Source organism: Bicyclus anynana, chromosome 9 (genome assembly GCF_947172395.1).
Source record: "Bicyclus anynana chromosome 9, ilBicAnyn1.1, whole genome shotgun sequence".
NCBI lineage: Eukaryota > Metazoa > Arthropoda > Insecta > Lepidoptera > Nymphalidae > Bicyclus > Bicyclus anynana.
Window position 1 is genome coordinate 4,379,067 of NC_069091.1, and position 19,883 is coordinate 4,398,949.

The window sequence follows — 19,883 nt, forward strand, 5'->3', positions numbered from 1 at the left end:
CCAAAGAATAAATATGATCAAGTATAATAATTTAATTTCAAGAACACGGAGTAGGGCAACATTAAGTTCTCCTCAGTAGCGCTATAAAGAGACTTAGCCTGTTCCGAGATGAGGTAGTGGAATGGTCCGGGGGGCGAGCGCAGCTGCAGGCACTCCATGCCACAGTCGCCGGAGCCGCCGCTCGCACTGTCCGCACCGCCTGTCTGCACAACAGTACTAACCTGTAGCGCGACGAGAGAATTAGCCTGTTCCGAGATGAGGTAGTGGAATGGTCCGGGGGCAGAGCGCAGCTGCAGGCAATCCATGCCAGAGTCGCCGGAGCCGCCGCTCGCACTGTCCGCACCGCCTGTACAACAGTACTCACCTGTAGCTCGACGAGAGACTTAGCCTGCTTCGAGATGAGGTAGTGGAATGGTCCGGGGGGCGAGCGCAGCTGCAGGCAATCCATGCCAGAGTCGCCGGAGCCGCCGCTCGCACTGTCCGCACCGCCTGTACAACAGTACTCACCTGTAGCGCGACGAGAGACTTAGCCTGCTCCGAGATGAGGTAGTGGAATGGTCTGGGGGGCGAGCGCAGCTGCAGGCAATCCATGCCAGAGTCGCCGGAGCCGCCGCTCGCACTGTCCGCACCGCCTGTACAACAGTACTCACCTGTAGCGCGACGAGAGACTTAGCCTGCTCCGAGATGAGGTAGTGGAATGGTCCGGGGGGCGAGCGCAGCTGCAGGCACTCCATGCCTGAGCCGCCAGAGCCACCGCTCGCGCTGTCCGCACCGCCCGTCTGAAACAACGATAGACATTATGATTAATTAAATCTATTAAGGAACATAGTAGGTAGGTACTGGTAGATGTTGACTCTACACTAAAATGTTCAATTGTCCTGAGGATGCTTCGGTTTAGGGATTAACATACGTAGAGTTATTTTTATCGAGACTGAGTAAATATTGTTCATAAAAAATATGCAATTTTTGTATTTTTTGTACATATTGACAATTGCAGCTCTTGATAGTTCGCAATTATACTATTAGTCATCATTTTACTTTTAAAATTCTTTTTCCCATTTTCTATTGTCATTCCATAAATTATTTATTATTAAAACAAGAAGAAAAATTGGCAGTGGCATACAAAATACTGTAGTCGCTTTATATCTGTAATTATTGAATTCCCAAGTTTCATGTATAGAAAACAATACCACCTCTATTTAATCTAAACAGCTAAGTACAGCAGTGATAATATTTCATTATAACTCCCCATTATTTATAGCTCTTGTACAAGGCTTACATTAACAAGATTTCATAACGAATACAGTAGTAAAACAGACAGGGTTAGAATTAGGCTAGCACGAGTTGTTACTGCAACACTATCACGCGTTTCGAGCCAACTGTCTTCAATAATCCGAACGCGTGCCTTGTTGAAGTAGCACTTCACAATTGTCCATTAGCGGACCGAGGCTCGTGATTACCGATCAGCGGTTACGTTGGATTTGTTTAATACAAATTAAGGGCTCTTGCGTTACGCGTTTTAGCATTCCATGAATTAAACAGCGGGTGGGACAGTCTCAAGGCTTTGAACGGAATTCAAATGGATCTTGTGGAGGGAATTAACGATCCGTCTCGTGGGAGGAAACAATAATGTGTCGCATGCTATCATTACGCAGTTTAATTAATGGAACATGATATAATTACTTAATTATTATAGAAGGAATATGTCATGGCTATGAAACAAAGGAGTGGAATGGAATAAAGACAGTTGGATAAATTCATTATTATCCATGGAAGAAGAAGTTTGTAAACCCAACTGCCGATCTTCATTAAAGGCATTTTAATTTTAAACATCAAATAAAGATCTTTGGATAGATTATTTTTGTATTCTGTTTGTATTATGGCAGGTTTGATCAAACAAGAAAGGAGCAAATGCAACTTGTTCCTGATATGAATTATTAAGAACCATGATAATGCTAAAAAATACGTTGCCCAGTCAAATAAAACGCTGTACCTTTGATTTGATTGCTCAGGCTTTTCCAATAACTTGGTAGAAAAACAATAAACAAATACCAAACCCAGTTGCAACTTTCGAAAAAGGACTTGCAAATATTTTGGGTTGACATTGCGGTTATGCATGTTTACTTCTTTCCATAGAAGTCGACTTTTTCACCAAAAGTGTATATTTTATATTTTACTCGTAAGTACCCAACTTTGAATTTAGAATACTAAAACAGAAGTTACCATTGTATTAAAATAAGCGTGAACAATCATAAAACGTCTAGTTATTACGATGACCTAATTACGGTTACATAAACAACTAAAACTCAAGACAAAGAGAACTTGTTAGTAAGTAAGCTAAAAAAAATTCGGACAGCGACAACCGTAAATAATGGTCCGGTGTCAGTCAAATTAGAAGTTACCACATCCTAGCATTGACTCTTAACAAACTCTTACAATATACAATATCTCAATTGTTATGATTACATAGACTTTGTTATTGATATTCCTGTTGTTTGAACGTCACCCGATCCCTTTTGTGGTTGTAAACTAAGATTGTTTTTAACGAAGACTCTCGGATTTCTTGCGACGTTGCGATCGATTTGCTCATCTGTATTGAGTTAGGTGTGATCTAGAGCAAAAAGAAGTTTATATAAATCCTGATAATATACATCAGATTATTCCTTTAAAATACAAACCTATGGTTAAAGAACTCATATTGGACAAATACTCGGACATCGACACTTTTCCACTGTCGAGTAACAAAACTCTGACTTTAGGTGTTTAGATTCTAACGTATCTAACCATTTATTATAACCGCCTCGATGGTTTTATGCATATGCGGCTTCGGATCCTAAGTTGAGTGATTGAATTGATCTTTCTTCCAAGGAATTCTCAGGACCATTAAAATAGGTTGACATTGATGTTAGTGAAAAACACATACCTACAGGAAGAGATTGATTCAAACTTTACGAGGCACCAAGTAAACATTCACAGGAAACAACCAAATTCGAACCAGTAAAGCTAAAGAGGGAGCAGTAGCGATATCAATAATCAAACAAAAATTTAGCTATATTTAACTCGAGCAGCGATACCGGTGATAGCACGGCTCACAAATGTCGATGTCACTTGAGTGCTGATAACATTTGCGCTGTCACTTTTTATGATAAACACTCTTGTTTATAATCTTAACTGATATTTACGTACTTTATATTTTGTTATTTTGAAACACTGTATCATGTGATACGAGCATCCGAATTCCAAACTATACGAGTTTATTGTGCATTACATGAGACGAGTAAGATGAGGATCAAAATGATATTTGAATTTATTGTCGTTCTTTCGTCTTGAAACTAAAGTTTGGCGTTATTAGATATTTTCGTTGGTAGGATCTGATGCTTACAAAATCATGTCTGGATTGGCGGTTTATGAAGGTGCTGGAGTGGGTACAGCTCGTTCTACAAAAGATATATTTGTAGGTATGATTCTGTATATATTCGATAATGTTATGATTATTATTATGACTTAATGTAATGAAGTTGTTATCGAACATTATTAGTAATGATTATTCATTATCAATCAAAACTAATTATGTTATGTTTTGTGATTATACGTAATGTTCAATATATCATTTTTTTCTTGTTTTGTCCAATGCTATTCTGTTGCAAAGATATAACTGATAGCCATTATTAATCTTAATCATTTCTTTAAAAAATCTTGACACCTTACATATAAGGTTTTCTTTATTTCTTCTTATTTTATTAAGTTTATTTCTTCGTTTATCTATTTTGGTATATTATCTTATCTAACATGACCTTGAAATTTGTACTGGTCAAAGATAGTTTGATCATCGCAAATTCTATTATAATGTCCATATTTTAGAGTCAACAACCGCTCTGGCGTGGTCGGTCAACAGAGAGGTCCTGAGTGCCATTCTCAGGTGGTTCACTGTAAAATTGGGTTGACTAGGTAAAATTGGCTCAGATGTGGTCTGGGGGTAGGAATCGTATATGCAGCTAAGCTAAGTACAATGCCGCGTATCAATCGTAAGAGTATAGATATAATAAACTTGTACCTCTTCCAAGTAAGCCAGCTTCTATCTTAGATAGTATAGTCACTTAAAGGTGAGATTGCAGTCAAGGGCTAACTTGTCATTGAATAAAAAAAAAATAACGAACCAAGCAAACCAGTCGGACATTCGTTCATTCATTGTACTGTGTGACAGCATTCAGTAGTTTCACTTTCATTGCGCCAGTCACAGAGCCGAGTGCGTTATTACAATAATTTACAAATGCGATCCGACGCCGAGCCCAGCAATTCATTCATTCATACCAAACGGAACTAGAAATTCAGACAATCGTTTATTTTCACACGAGCAGACGTAACTACATGCAAAGTTGCGTTTTTTTTTAATAGCTGCTTTCGTAATCCATAACGTATACAATAATCCATACAGCTTGTAAACCTTCTATATTGTATTAGCTTTTTCTATCCCCGCGGTTTCACCCGCATAGTTCATGTTACCGTGGACATACAGGGATAGTCCCTATAGATAATGTAGCCTATCACACTTCTGAATATCGTGTCTTTCTATTGGTAAAAGATTTTTTCTACTCTCGTGCTTCCCTCGTGCTACAATTACCCTCATTACATGACGATGGCATAAATAACTAATCCATAAATCGGTTTAGTAGATCCAGATATTAAAACCTGACGAACTCTTAAATTTCACCTCTTTATGATATTACTTACTTCCTTCGGCGCTACAACCCTTTGTGGGTCTTGGCCTCCTCTACCACTTTTCTCCATCCATTTTTATTCCTTGCATTCCTTTTAGATATTAGTAATGAAAACCAAATGCAGACACTCGTGACTTTGTCCGCGTGGTCCTAAATTCTAAATTATATCCTGAATCCTAAATTCCAAAAGAACCCATATAAAGCCTAAAGATAAAAGGAACATGGCATTTTAGAACGTATCCTTACATACTTAGTTTTGCACTTAAGATCTGCTTTTCAGTCAAATATAAAAAATGTGATGATGTATTTCCCTGAAGCCCTGTTTTTGAACTATAGTATCATCATCATTATCATCATTATCAACCCATATTCGGCTCACTGCTGAGCTCGAGTCTCCTCTCAGAATGAGAGGGGTTAGGCCAATAGTCCACTGAGCTGGCTCAACGAGGATTGGCAGACTTCACACACGCAGAGAATTTAGAAAATTCTCTTGTGTGCAGGTTTCTTCACGATGTTTTTCCTTCACCATTTGAGACACGTATTTAATTTCTTAAAATGCACACAATTGAAAAGTTGGAGGTGCATGCCACGGACCGGATTTGAACCACACCGGAATCGGAGGCAGAGGTCATATCCACTGGGCTATCACGGCTTTCTACTATAGTATAGTAATAGTATAAATAGTGTAGAAACTGCGGAAGTTTACACCTTTAACAAATACAATGAAGAAACAGTATTCTCTTAGAAAATGGGCTATTTACAGAACTGTGTCCGTCTCACCTCGATAGATTACTTCCTTCCGTAAGTGTTGTATCGTAGGTAATAAAATGTAGCAAACGGTTTTGCTAAACTCTTGTTATGGAAATTTCATCCACAATCCACATTTTTTGTACTTAAACATTTATGGTTAATTATCTTAATTGAAATTTGATTTATTAATGCACAATTACGCATATTAATTTATGAGTTTATACTTAAATTGCTGTATTGTTTAAATCGCACACAAAAGAGGTTTCAAACATTCAACAACTTTATTTTTTTTTTTTGGATCTTGCGTTGTAAGTTGCACTTGGACCAGAATTAGACATCTTTAGTTTTCTGAGGACCTAATATTTCTGTAATATCTATTGACACCAATAAAATTATTTTTTTCTCAAGATCTTGATTATGTTTATAATAAGTTTGAGACAATATTCAAAGATATTTTTTTTCGGTATGAGAGGAAAAATGTAACAAATAGACAATTAGACCGTGTCATCTTTACTAATATTATAAATAGGAACGTGTTGATTGATTGTTTGTTTGCATTGAATAGGCTCTGAAACTACTGAACCGATTTGAAAAATTCTATCACTGTTGGAAAGCTACACTATCCCTGAGAGCTATAGACTATATTTTATCCTCGTATTCCTACGGGAACGGGAACCACGCTGGTGAAACGCGCGTCTGCTACTCAAAATATATTTGATGATTTAATAGAGCTATAATATGTTTGTGAATATATGTATGAGCGTTATATATAGATAGTAGATAACCATGTTTACCTCAAACTGGGTTGAAAGAGGAAGTGTATTTTGCAAGTATTGTGTGTATGCTATTGAGGACGAGGTTTGCTAATGCACGATATAGGGCCAATGGCATCGTATAATAAAATAAATTATGTATATATTTTATTAATTGTTTTTACCTGCAGGTATCCTTGAATTACCTTAGTAGTTGGCATAACTTTGAGCAAGTAGGGAATAAATAATTTATTTTATTCTCCGCAAAAAAATCAGGACACGAAGCGACAACGTCACCGAGATCCAACAGATAATCCTCTTTCTACGTTTCACTCTGAAACCGGAGCATCCTCAGATTTTAATTAACTCAGCAATGTTAAACTGCGAAGTGTTCCTGGAGAATATAATTAGTAAAACAAATTAATTATTCCCGGACTAAAAGTTATTATTAGTAGTTAGTAGAATCTTTAAATAATAATTAATAAGTTTTACCACTAGGCCTAGCCAATTTATGTAAGTAATTTAATATTCTAAATTTTTGTAAATTAGTACTCGTAGGTACTACAGTTCATTTCATGTAGAATTCGTGACAATGATGGTAAGTGATGATGCAGTCTAAGATGGAAGCGGGCTAACTTGTTAGGAGGAGGATGAAAATCCACACCCCTGTTGGTTTCTACACGGCATCGTACTGGAACGCTAAATCGCTTGGCGGTATGTCTTTGCCGGTAGGGTGGTAACTAGCCACGGCCGAAGCCTCCCACCAGCCAAACCTGGACTAATTAAGAAAATCTCAATCTGCCCAGCCGGGGATCGAACCCAGGACCTCCGTTTTGTAAATCCACCGCGCATACCACTGCGCCACAGTTCGTTTCACTCTAGCCGCGATTCACGATAATAGTACTTATTATGTACGTCATCCAGGCGTCTGTCACCGTATCCATGCTATTTGAAAAGTACTTTGGAACTACTAGAAATGGGATCAGATTTGATCTGTGTCAGAAAGTTCTGATAGCCCAGTTAATCTGATAGTTCTGAGCCGTGATAGTGATAGTGGATATGACCTCTGTCTCCGATTCCGGAGGGTGTGGGTTCGAATCCGGTTGGGGAAGCACCTCTAACATTTCAGTTGTGTGGATTTTAAGAAATTAAATATCACGTGTCTCAAACGGTGAAGGAAAACATCGTGAGGAAACCTGCATATCAGAGTGTGTGAAGTCTGCCAATCCGCATTGGGCCAGCGTGGTGGACTATTGGCCTAACCCCTCTCATTCTGAGAGGAGACTCGAGCTCAGTATTGAGCCGTTTAATTGTTGATAACTACAGAGAATTCGTATATATATCTACATTTTACATGTATATAATGATTAGTTATAGTTGCGCAGTTATAAACCGTTTAACTAGTCAATAGTTGTCGGCACAAGGCTACAACCGGACGAGAGGTATAACTGTAACTATAGTGTACCTACTGTTTTATTAAAATTATATTTTTACAACGAAACCACGTTAGTAAAGCTGCATGTTCCGGTTATTATCAACGCATGATACGTTTAACTTAAACTATTATTATGTTTTTAGAAGTCATGCACATTGCTTATTAATGCTGTCAAGCGGCATTGATAACTTTCAAGCAGCATTGCTGTCTGTCAAGCAGCATTGCTGTCTGTCAAGCAGCATTCTGTCTTCCTCTAACTGTATCTTTCCGGAATGACAAAGGCTATATAAGACGAAGAACATTTGAAGGGCAACAAAGTGAGGTGGAGAAATTTTTACGAAAATCTGCGCCCCGCGATGTTACTCGCGAAAAATAAGAATGTACGTAACTTAATTTTTTCAGGATAAAAAGTAGCCTATATGTCAATCCAGGTTAAAATCAATTTCAGCTATTTCGGTCCATATTCGAAAGAGTAACAAATATTAATGCTGTCAATCTATTTTCATTTTAAATTTCAGCCAAAACCGGTTCAGTAGTAACGACGTTAAAAAGAGTAAAAAACATCCAATCGAAACAAACTTTCGCGTTTTTAATATTAGTAGGATGTTCTATAAGTAAGCGTTAGGATATTCCACGCGGACGAATCTACCTTTTGCTAGTACTTAATTATAATATACTTAACATTAAACTCATAATGGCATTCGTTCGTCGTTATCAACCCATATTCGGCTCACTGTTGAGCTCGAGTCTCCTCTCGGAATGAAAGGGGTTAGGCCAATAGTCCACCACGCTGGCCCAATGCGGATTGGCAGACTTGACACACGCAGAGAATTAAGAAAATTCTCTGGTATGCGGGTTTCCTCACGATGTTTTCCTTCACCGTTTGAGACACGTGATATTTAATTCCTTAAAATGCACACAACTGAAAAGATTCGAACCCACACCCTCCGGAGTCGGAGGCAGAGGTCATATCCACTGGGCTATCATGTTAATTTTAGTATACCTTATTATAGTTTTGTTTCATTTCATAATGGCATAAAACATTTATAAATGGCATAAAGTCTATACTAATAATGGCTGAAATCGAAGGCAAAAACATTTCTTAATTACAATTGCATTTTTATAAGCAATAGTTAGGTCGATTAAATTATTCATAACGCAAATTACTGTAGATTAGAAAAACCTCGAGCCCGACGCGGAGTCTGTGGTTAGTTATTTAATTAACACTTGACTCTAATTATACTGCGCTTTGGAACTTCACCGTGACAATCGGCCATTTGCATAGTGGATGTAGGTCATGGAAGCTACTTCTTATCTGGTCACTGTGTTAGACAAAATCTTTCTTGCCCTGTACACGTGTTCATTCTTCTTCATGATTTCCGGTCAGCTTTCCGACATAATCTCGCCCACTTTGCCCGTTCTTGGGCGTCCGACTTCTTTAGTTTCTTCTTCTTCTTAGCGAAGGTTGGCAGTCAATTTCTTGAACTCGTCTCTATCCTTCGCAAGGCGAAATAATTGTGCGGCGCTCGCGATCCCGGTCCACTCTGTGATGTTTCTCAGACAAGACTTCTTCCTGCGACCAACGCCTCTTCTACCAGCAACCTTTCCCATCAAGATGAGCTGTAGAAGCTCGTATTTCTCGTGTCGTAGCACATGCCTTAGGTACGCGACTTTTCTCGTCTTGACGGTCTGCAAAAGTTAACGCTTCTGATTGACGCGTCGCAGAACTTCGGCATTCGGCACTTTGTGAGTCCAACTGAAAGCCAGCGTGCGCATCCCACATTTCGAACGCTTCTATACGTTTCCTGATGTCCTCTTTTACTGTCTTCACAGTCGTCGGCCCCGGTCATTATCGTTAACATCTGATATGGAACTCTACAGAGTAGAGAGCCGTTAAAGAGGCTGATAAATGATATAACTATTATTATTAACACATGGACTAGCTTTCATCCTGAAAAAAATCATGGTTCTCGCGGGATTTGTAAAAAATCTAGCAATCTCTTGATTCGTTATTAGGCCTCCACCCTCGTACTATTTTTCCTTCTTTCAATATTTTATGAAAAATACCTTTCCAGGAAAGACAGACGTTTTCCGTAAATTCCGGATACAATACATTTTACATCGACTCGTAAAAGCATAAGCTTTTACGTCTAACCCCGTTCTCGAAACTGATAATGAATGAGCAATGTAACCGCACAATGGTTAACTGACGTCTTTATGTATCTTACTACGGGCTCTGAATTAAAAGAGAAATAACTGAAATAATAATAATTATTTATTGTAAGAAAAAATGTCGTACCCCCCATATATAGCCTTACTTATTCTATTGCACAAAAGCCCTTAAATTATAGAATCTACATTTCAATAGTATTGGCTTATAATCTTTATTTAAGTAGAAAAACATTATTGAAATCGACTACAACGAAAAATCCAAAGTATGTTTTAAAAGGTTACTTTATAAAACATCACGTTTTGATGATAACAGTGACAATCCGCTTTTGTTCAATTTTATTTGACAAAAAGACACAAACATATTACAAAAGCATCGGTAATTTCAGGTTCCTGTTTCTATAGGTACGACTCCCTTTAGGTTTTTATTACGTCTTCTTTCTTCTACGTCCTTCGTTACACTCTTGACACAGTGGTCGTGGTCGTCATTTGGGTGAGGTGGCAAGCCTCACTATCCGTCGCCATTCCTCCCGTAGTGTGGCTCTCCTAGCACATTCGTGGAGCGATCCATGGATAGCGGTTTTTACTTGGTCAGTCCAGCGCATTGGTGACCTGCCACGTGCTCTTGTGCCCTCCACCTTTCCTTGCACCACAAGTCTCTCTATGGACGTGTCATCTTTTCGTGTAACCACCAAAGAAAGTCAGTATGCGACATTGCACTATAGAAGAAAGCCGCTGTTTGATGCTCAATTCTTGGAGGATTGAAATGTTGGATCGGAACTGTGTCCAGGATGTGCCAAGCATTCTTCTCCAGCACCACATTTCTAGAGCGTCTATCTTTTATTTCTCGCTTTCTCTCAGAGTCCACGTCTCACCACCATAAAGAAATATTGGAAACACCAATGCCTGGACTAATCGCATTTTAGTCTTATTACGTAACTATCTAAAATTAAGTATCAATGTATTTTAATTAAAACTCTTACTAATTAATTAAACAAAATACAAAATGTGCTCAAAAAATTATAATAAGCAGTACTTTTGGTCTACTTGTAACACGTATTCGAGATTGAATGCAGAAACTCCACTTAGCTCGATTAACAAAAGGTATTCTCATAATGCGCGCACGATATTGTTTAAGAGCAGCAGTCGTAAAACGTAACAAAGAAAGTACAATAAAAACGATATTAATTCGTTCCGAAAGTTTGATTGAAACGTTAATTGTTGTGAAAGAGACATTATCGTTTGGATTGCTCTCAGCTCGCTAAGCCGGATTCGTGTTATTCCGTCGCGATGCATCAGAAGGCCTACGTTATTATTCCTTTTTTAACCGATTTCCAAAATGGAGGAGGTTCTTTTTATATTGACAAAAATGGCTGGGCGGATTGAGTTTTTCTTAATTGGTCCAGGTCTGGCTGGTGGGAGGCTTCGGCCGTGGCTAGTTGTCACCCTACCGACAAAGACGTACTGCCAAGCGATTTGGCGTTCCAGTACGATGTCGTGTAGAAACATTTTATGTGTTAACCAGACCTTCATCATTTATTAAAGGCTGACATTTAGTCATGCTTCTACCATAAAACGAATGACCGGTAGGCAAGCCGCAAAATTTTTGTATGGAGTTCATTGTAAATGGAAACAAATCTACGCAGAGATAACCGCGGGGCACAACTTGTTAAAAAATGAAGTTAGTTAGCTAATTAAACAATGAGGTAAAATACAAAGAAGAGTCCAACACCAAACTCATCATTGACAACCCATGTTCAGCTGTTGAGCACGAGTCTCCTGTCAGAATGAGAGGCTAATAGCCTACCACGCTGGCCCAATGTAGTTTGGCATGTACATAACTGAAAACTCAAGAGGTGCATGCTCCGGACGGATTCGAACCTACGCCCTGTACGAAGGCAAAGGCAAACTCAATCAAGTATTATTTTTTGTTATCACCATATCACAATATTATACTAAACATAATTTAAGACGTTTGTTGAGTTCGTATTTACTTATCAACCCAGTAAAACTGGTACCAAAATATTTTACTCCTCTCATATAACTGTTGCTATATAGCTCACAATATAAAGAAGCAACAAAAAACTGAAACTAGAATCGATTGGTCGATATGCTCTATTAGTCGGCTTGTATTTCTTGTATCAATATCTTCAAGGCTAATAAATACTAATTTATGTTTGGCTGTAAGTACCCAAATTTTGTTTCTACCTATATAAACAATCACTATTTCAGAGCCAGGTTCCTGTCCTAGGTGTGGGGATATGAAGCTTAGTCCCATCCAGTGATGAATTTACCAGTACCTAGGCTAAGTAGGCTGGAGCCGAGAGCGGCAAATTTGACCCAAAAAACTTTATCTTCTACAGAAATAAAGAAAATGTAACGATAAATTTAATATTTTAGTCCTTTACATCCTATACAGTCTTACTAAAATATTAAACTTGCAATTTTATTGACATAATTTATAGTAACTGCATTGATTGCGAACTAGGATATCTATCGAATTTCAGAGTTCAGTAGGGGCTGCAAAAATTCAGTAGCCTACTGGCGGCAAAGTTGTAAATCCGCCACTGGACCCATCACGCTACTTCAATGCAGATTGGCAGGTTTAGGGACTTTGATTTTTTAACGATCACTAGCAGATGTTAATGATAATGATCGCCGAACAGAAAGCGCCTAGCACGAAGGTTACACTTAGACTAATTAGATAAGTAGAAGGAGGAACAAATTAAAGTTTCTGCGCCATTCACCAAAGTATATTCGGTATAAATCCACAGACAAGCTAGATTGCGAAGGTGTTGCCAAGTATTATTAAAGTTTTATTTTTTATTTCTTATAAGTTAGCCCTTGACTACAATCTCACCTGATGGTAAGTGATGATGCAATCTAAGATGGAAGCGGGCTAATTTGTTATGAGGAAGATGAAATTTCACACCCCTTTCGGTTTCTACACGACATCATACTTTGTCGGTAGGGTGGTAACTAACCGCGGCCAAAACCTCCTACCAGCTGACCTGGCCCAATGAAGAAAACCTCAATCGGCCCATCGAATCAAACCTAGGACCATCGTCATATAACTACACCACGGAGGCCGTCAAAAGTACTCAAAACATTAGTATTGTATAATTCTTGACTTTGATAAATGCGAAGGCGTGTATAATGTTGTAATCCACATACATGTATGTATGTATGTATGTATGTAGGTATAATTTTTGGGCCACGCCAATCAAATGTATATCATGTTCATGTGTTTCTTTCACCCAATCGGATCACACCGTTATGACTATGCACCATTTACCATAGCCCGTGTAACACAGTTCATATTTTATGGTAAGTAGAGGTCACAAACATACATAATACCGTATGCGCACTAGTAAACGCTCGCGACTTTTTCCGCGTGATTTGTCAGATATTTTTAGCCCCCGACGAAGAGGGGTGTTAAAAGTTTAACGTGTCTGTCACTCTGTTTGTGGCCCCATAGCTCCCGAACGGGTGAAGCGATTTCAATTTAGTTTTTTTCGTATTAAAGGTGACTTATGTGCGAGTGTTCTGAGCCATGTTTCATGAAAATCGGTTGAGCCGTTTAAAAGTTGTGGGATGTGAAATTGGGGAAGATTAACTGAATGTCTGCAAATATATTCGAGTGGGTTCTCAAATGAAAGCAATCAAAGAGAATATTGATGACTTGATCGAGAGTGTAAATAGTTGTATTTAATAAAAAAAACCTTCGGGGGTTTTCAAAATTATATTTAACCGATCTTAATGAAACAAAGTGTAGGTACCTACTCGTATCAAAATATTTTATACTCAAAACTTCGCTTAATCTACCCAAAAAAACCAAGTGAAAATTGATACACACAGATATCATAAAACAGACAACATAAAAGGCGATTTGTGCATAATAATATTTTATTATATATTATTTATTAGCCTATGGATATAGCCTATAACATAGATACTTCAAAAAAAATATTCGATGTAGGTACCTACAGATGTTTTTTGATTATACAGTAGAACCCGCTTAAGACGATCACGCTTAAAACGATTTCTCGCATAATACGTCATTTTACACCAGGCCCTACAAATTGAGACATGTTTTCATACATTTCCTAACGCTTAATACGATTCGTCATCCCGTTTAATACGCCTACATGTCACACGCGTGTAATTCCAAATACAACAAATAAATTACAATAGATAGATCAGGACATCATAAAGGTTGCAGGACAAGATTAATACATGATATCCTAAACAAGACCCTGACGGGAAACTCTTTATACTTAATTTTTTTTTTGTTAATAGAGATGTTGTTTGTTACACTTGTATGTAGGCACACGTGAAACGCTTGCAATTACGTGTGTATTCAGGGTTTTCTATAAAAACCCATAAAATCGTTGTTGTTTGAGATAGACCTACCCTAAATTACAGTGTGCCTTAAAATTTATCCTCAGTCTCTAAAACAAATCCTAAGTGACAAACTTCGTCAGGATGGCTTTTGCGATTAAGCTGCAAATAGGTAACAAACAAACACACTTTCGCTTTTATAGCATTAGTATAATTAGCCCAGTAATATAAGCAAACATAGTTAACCGTATAATATTCAAGCGCCCGCATAACGAATTAACTTTAAAATATGTAAGTATGAATATAATTTATGCACCACTTTATTAGTAATCATAACTGAACTTCATGCTTTTATACTTTCATCGCGTCTTTATTGCAGTGCATATATACTTAATATAATTTCTTCAAAATAAAAAAATAAATAAAAATATCTAGACGACCGAGTTTCGCACTTCGGTGTTTTTTTTCGTAAGATTATGATTTTTCGGAGAAAATATGCTATTTTATTGCGGATCCACATCACTAGAATACAGATATCAGCTATTTAAGCGTACCTACTTTCTTCTCTCTTTAATCTTAACTAATAATATTAATGCGAATTAATAATATTAATGCGAATTAATATACTAATAATTTATATGAGCTTGTTTGTTTGTTACGCTTTCATGCCTGAACCACTAAATCAATTTTATTAATTGATTCACCAATAGAAAGCTGCATTATCAGCGAGTGACACTGACTTTACTTAATCTCCGTATTCGTTATAATTATATCACATACTTATTTATAAAATGAAAAAAGACGATATACATTTTTTTTAATTCTTTTTAACAACAGAAAATATACTCAGAGGCACAATTATCCCCCCACTTTAATATGACGCGAGTATATTAAAGTGGGCAGAGAATTGTATCTCTGAGTATATTTAATCAACCAATCATCCAACCATAAAAACGAAAAAAAAAACATTCATGAAAAAGTTTTCATAATCCTTTGCAACTCAAACGCTGAATCGACTCCCTGCAGTGACCCATTTCCTTTATGACTTGCTCTTTAGAATGCGACAAACTTCCTTCCGTCCTTTACACTCACTGCGCTAACAGGGACTTCCCGACATCTAGTATGAGTTTCACCTTTCCAAAAAAAAAAAAAAACAAACGACAAAAATCTTACTAAATTTTATTGAAAAGAATACCTCCAAGTTATGGTTAAAAAACGATTGAAAAATATTTATATCGGCTTGTATAAACTCTTCGCCACTGGTGGACGCCTGCCCTAAAAGAATAACCGGATGACTGACGCACATCCAGTCAGTGGCATGCACTCCAAAGATACAAAAATGCACAGTGTACACCCTACACCGAAGACTAGTAATAATTAGACCTAAACCTAATAATCGGTAAAATAAATAATTATAATTATAATCTATAAAAGTACTAATATTATAAAGAGATAAAGTTTGTAATGAGTAGTCTCTAGATCTACTGAACTGATTTTGAAAATTTTTTTACCACCTGAAAGCCACGTTATTTTTGAGTGTCATAGGCTATATTTTATCCCCGTATTCTCATGGGAAAGGGAACTATGCGGGTAAAACCGCGGGGCGTCGTCTAGTAGGTAGGGGTAGTTGTATTTAATTATAATTACACGTTTTAATAGATAAGGTTAGGTTATTCAAGAGGGAATACTTCAATATTAGTAATAGTAAAATATCGGCGCATGTAAATCGAATCAGGTAAACTTGCGTTAGGGGCTCACTACAATGTGGACACATTATTCGCACAAAAGACTTTGATAATGATCTCTAGAACTTTTCTTTCCGGAAAAGTAACGGAATTCCGTTAAAACTTCACAGTAATTATGTTCTTTGTTTTCTCGTCCTCACAACCAGACACCTATAATTTGCCATCGTAATTTTTAACCATTTCATTATAGTGGTTGTCCCAATGGTTTAGTAAATTTTTAGTTTCTTGAGAATTTATGCAATGGTGAATGACTATTTTGACCGAACTATTTATATTTAAAAACTTGTATAAATTGCATAACATTGATACCAATCAAGCTTGCTTTGTTTATCATAGCCTCTATTAATGGGAGCCGTCCATAAATCCGCATCGTAAATATTGGACGCATCGCATCAAACGGATTTCAGTATTGTTTGCATAGAAAGTCATACAAGTGCGTCCACTGATCCGCATCGTACGGATCGCATCGATTTTAACTACAGTAAAATTAAAAATCCGTATGTCCGATGAGGATTAGTGGACGCCTGCCATAAATGTGAATTACAACTAAAATAAAATACACGATTCCTTCCTCCTTAGGCACGTAGGTAGGTACTTCATATTATAATCTGTTATTCCAGTATATTTGTGACATATACACAAGTTAATAACATTAATATTTCTGTATTTCTGATTCCTTACTTTAAACACTACTTCAAATAATCAACAATACCTCTTCAAAGTTCTTACCATACAATCCAGCAATGGATAAACTTTCGTACGCCGTTCATAAACATTGCATTAAACAACTCAATTATTCATAACATCCTCAATGATTCCGGGCAATTACTCGAAAATGGTTCTGCGTAGAGTTTCCGACCTTCCATTAAATCCCTTTTAATGCCAAACAAAGACACCCACTTCAGTGACAATAAGCTGTTTAACAGGTCAGAGGGCGGCAGCCTGTCAAATACAATGTCCTCATTTGTTCCGAACATCGTCAACAAAGTGGCTGGAAATTTCTAAGCGAACAATCACATTAGCGACTTTTTATTTCAAGCTTTTAACTTCAGTAACGACAATAGTAAGTTTTACTGTTACTGTCTGTGAGAGCTCGTCCTAAAAGTAATATCGCCATGGTTGTATTTACCACCAATAAGTTTGGTTGTTTCGATCCGACGGGTTTGTGTGAATTATGAACACAATGAGGCTCTTAATAAATCTGCGCCTACTATTCCCTACAGCGTATTTTTGTTTTAATTCCCTAAACTTAGAAAATACAAAATATTAATTGTTAAAAACCAGGATTGCCCAATACTCAGACAAACGCAGTCAATGGTTGTTTACACTCCAAAGGAAACTGATTGCTAAGAGTTTATGAAAATCTGATCTTTTAATGGAAAACTTCAGTAAACAATGAACCATTGCAGATACGTAAACAACATAAACACCTAGACCTATAAAAGCCAAATTATTAAATGTTATTACATTTTAGATAACGAAAATCAGAAATAAATGAATCAAGTAAATGGCACAGAAATGTTGCAGTCGTGAAACCAGTTTTGTCTTTCAGCCATACGTGAAACTCAAGACGTTTTATACTACTAATATAGCAAAACTTATTATTATCGAGCGAAAAGTCGTGTATCTGCTCTTACTACTTTGTTCATTGAACCAGAAATATGACTCACAACATAATAACAGCATGTCGTCATCAAAACGAGAAAAAAAAATTAGAAACAAGGTTATTATTATATTAATTTGTGCTTTGGTATAAAGAAAAAATACTGTAACGCAAAAAACAGCTAGTAGTTTTATCATGCAATTTAGTCTATTAACTTGGGGTCGGCAAACGAATACGACCGACAATTTATTTAGTTGTTCCGTGACATTAGACCAAGCCAATATAGGCTTTATGTTAATTCGAGCCCACGGGGCACATCTATACGGGGCACGTCTATCTCGACTAAAATGACCTTATACACATCACGGTATAATTTAAACAAACTAAAATTAACATTTCTGTGTATAGTCATTTTTACCTTATACACAGAAAGTCATTAACGTTTATAGCAAATACATATTAAAATACAATTATGTACGTGTTCAGGCTACACCTACGAGAACATTGCCTTAACTTCTTCGGTGTTGCTAAGGCATCATTACTACCAGTTCAGAGTCCGGTGAATTTAGTTGTCTTCAAACATTCAATTATTGTGCAATCTCTAAATCCTTCAGACGTTCAATTATAGAACAATTTACTCGTATATTGCGCAAATATTTTGTATGGTCCTAGACACGAGAAAATAAAATTAACTTAATACCATTTGTCAATTTTACCAGTTCACTATGGAGAATGGATTTCTCCACAAAGTTGAAATGACAGCACAGAGACACCACCTTATCTAGGCACTAAAATCCCAGAAACATCAATAAATTGTTTTATGTAGCCATTCGATACAAGACATTGAAAATTGAATCTAGAGAAATAGAGAAAACTCGCCTGACAAGACAACTTAGGTGAAAGCCTTTTGACGCTTGCCGTTCTGTTCCGCAGTTTCCAAAAACGATAAGTCTTGAGTAATTAGCAAATGCAGTTTGATGTCTTATAACGTTCAACGACGCGAATTAAAATCTATAGACCATATCGATCATAAACATTAAGGATGTCCTCTCACGTGAGCAACTGCATCCGTAACTTTCACTTACAATCAGCAGTTTACACTTGCTTAATGATCGGATGTGCGAATCATTTTCTATTTGATGAAAAATTTGCATTTGCATGTTATGATTACAATTCCAAAAGCCTTTTTGGTAAGATGCTAGATATAAATCACAACTTTTAAACTTAATTAAGAGCAAAATCTGGTCAAGTTATAATAATCAAATAGATCAAGTGATTAAAATAAATTAACAGTCAAATGTTTGTTATAAGAATACAATATTTTAAAACTCCCGAAACTACTATCGGTCTTATGAATAACATAACAACTCACAACAAGTCCGATTGACAAAACATTTAATGCTCTGGTAATTTTATCATAAAAAGAGGACCAGAGTTTCTAGAATTCGGGTCAAACTTGAAAAAACGATTACTCGATTCTGATGCTGCTATTATGCCGGATTTAGATCGTACATTCTACGTGGGTACACATTTTATACAAGTTTCCGATTTATCTAATTGTACTGTTGAAGTATGTTCTTGTACATTACAATCACAGGTGACAAAAAAATTCAACATGTTAACTTTTTGTTGTGCCGCAAATTTTCATCGTAGCTTGAAGAAAAAACACAACATGTAATTACGCTAAGGTAGGTTACGCTAAGGTAGGCTTAATAACGTCTCAGGTATCATCATAATTTGACAGCATCTTAGAAAATAAGTACTGTGGCGATATGTTTCATAACTATGAAGACCTAGAAGTAGTATACTAATAAGATTATATTTTGCGAACTCAAAAACATGGGTAATAGTAAATTAAGTCGTATGTCAGGCTATGCGATTATAAGCACTGTCTCGAAATTAGTTGTTGGCAAACAGTTAATAACAAGCAAAAAGACGAAGACAACGGTCAAATCAACCGACCGTTTAATGCTTTCACTTTTCGCTTCCTCGCATTTCGGATCACCTTTGCGAAATTGTATGACCTAATACCATTGGCCTCCTTATCGGCTGTTTTTATTTACGACTCTTCCGTTTAGAGTGCTTAGGCGTATTTATCAATCGGAAACAAATGACATGTAGGTATTTTACAATGCTTAATTTATTTTTTAGAACACACACCATTTTATACGAAAGTAAGTATGGAATATATGTAACAACGTTATGACTTTATTTACAAGTTTTCAATAGAATTGTAACTTTCCGTATTCTAATCTATGTTATGTTCATCGGCCTTTACAAAAACTACACAAATTATTGTAATCAGTGAAACTATACCGATAATAATTGTTCGCTTACACATAATGAGTGTTACATTTTACATACATAACA

The 19,883-nt window shown here is 36.8% G+C and overlaps 1 protein-coding gene across 6 annotated transcripts in view; it reads right to left on the reverse strand.

The window, feature by feature from the left end:
- The window catches only part of LOC112047276 (shootin-1), a 118,045-nt gene that overhangs the window by 20,738 nt on the left and 77,424 nt on the right, over positions 1-19,883 (reverse strand). For 4 of the 6 annotated variants that reach the window (XR_002886936.2, XM_024084343.2, XM_052883374.1 and 1 more), the window contains exon 2: positions 651-779. Coding sequence is in view for 5 of the 6 variants with exons in the window: in XM_024084343.2 (XP_023940111.1) it covers positions 651-779 (129 nt within the window). In the remaining variant the exon portion in view is untranslated. Of the gene's footprint in view, positions 1-221; positions 390-507; positions 631-650; positions 780-19,883 lie in introns of those variants that run through there. The other 2 variants (XM_024084344.2, XM_052883375.1) reach the window with 2 other exon arrangements.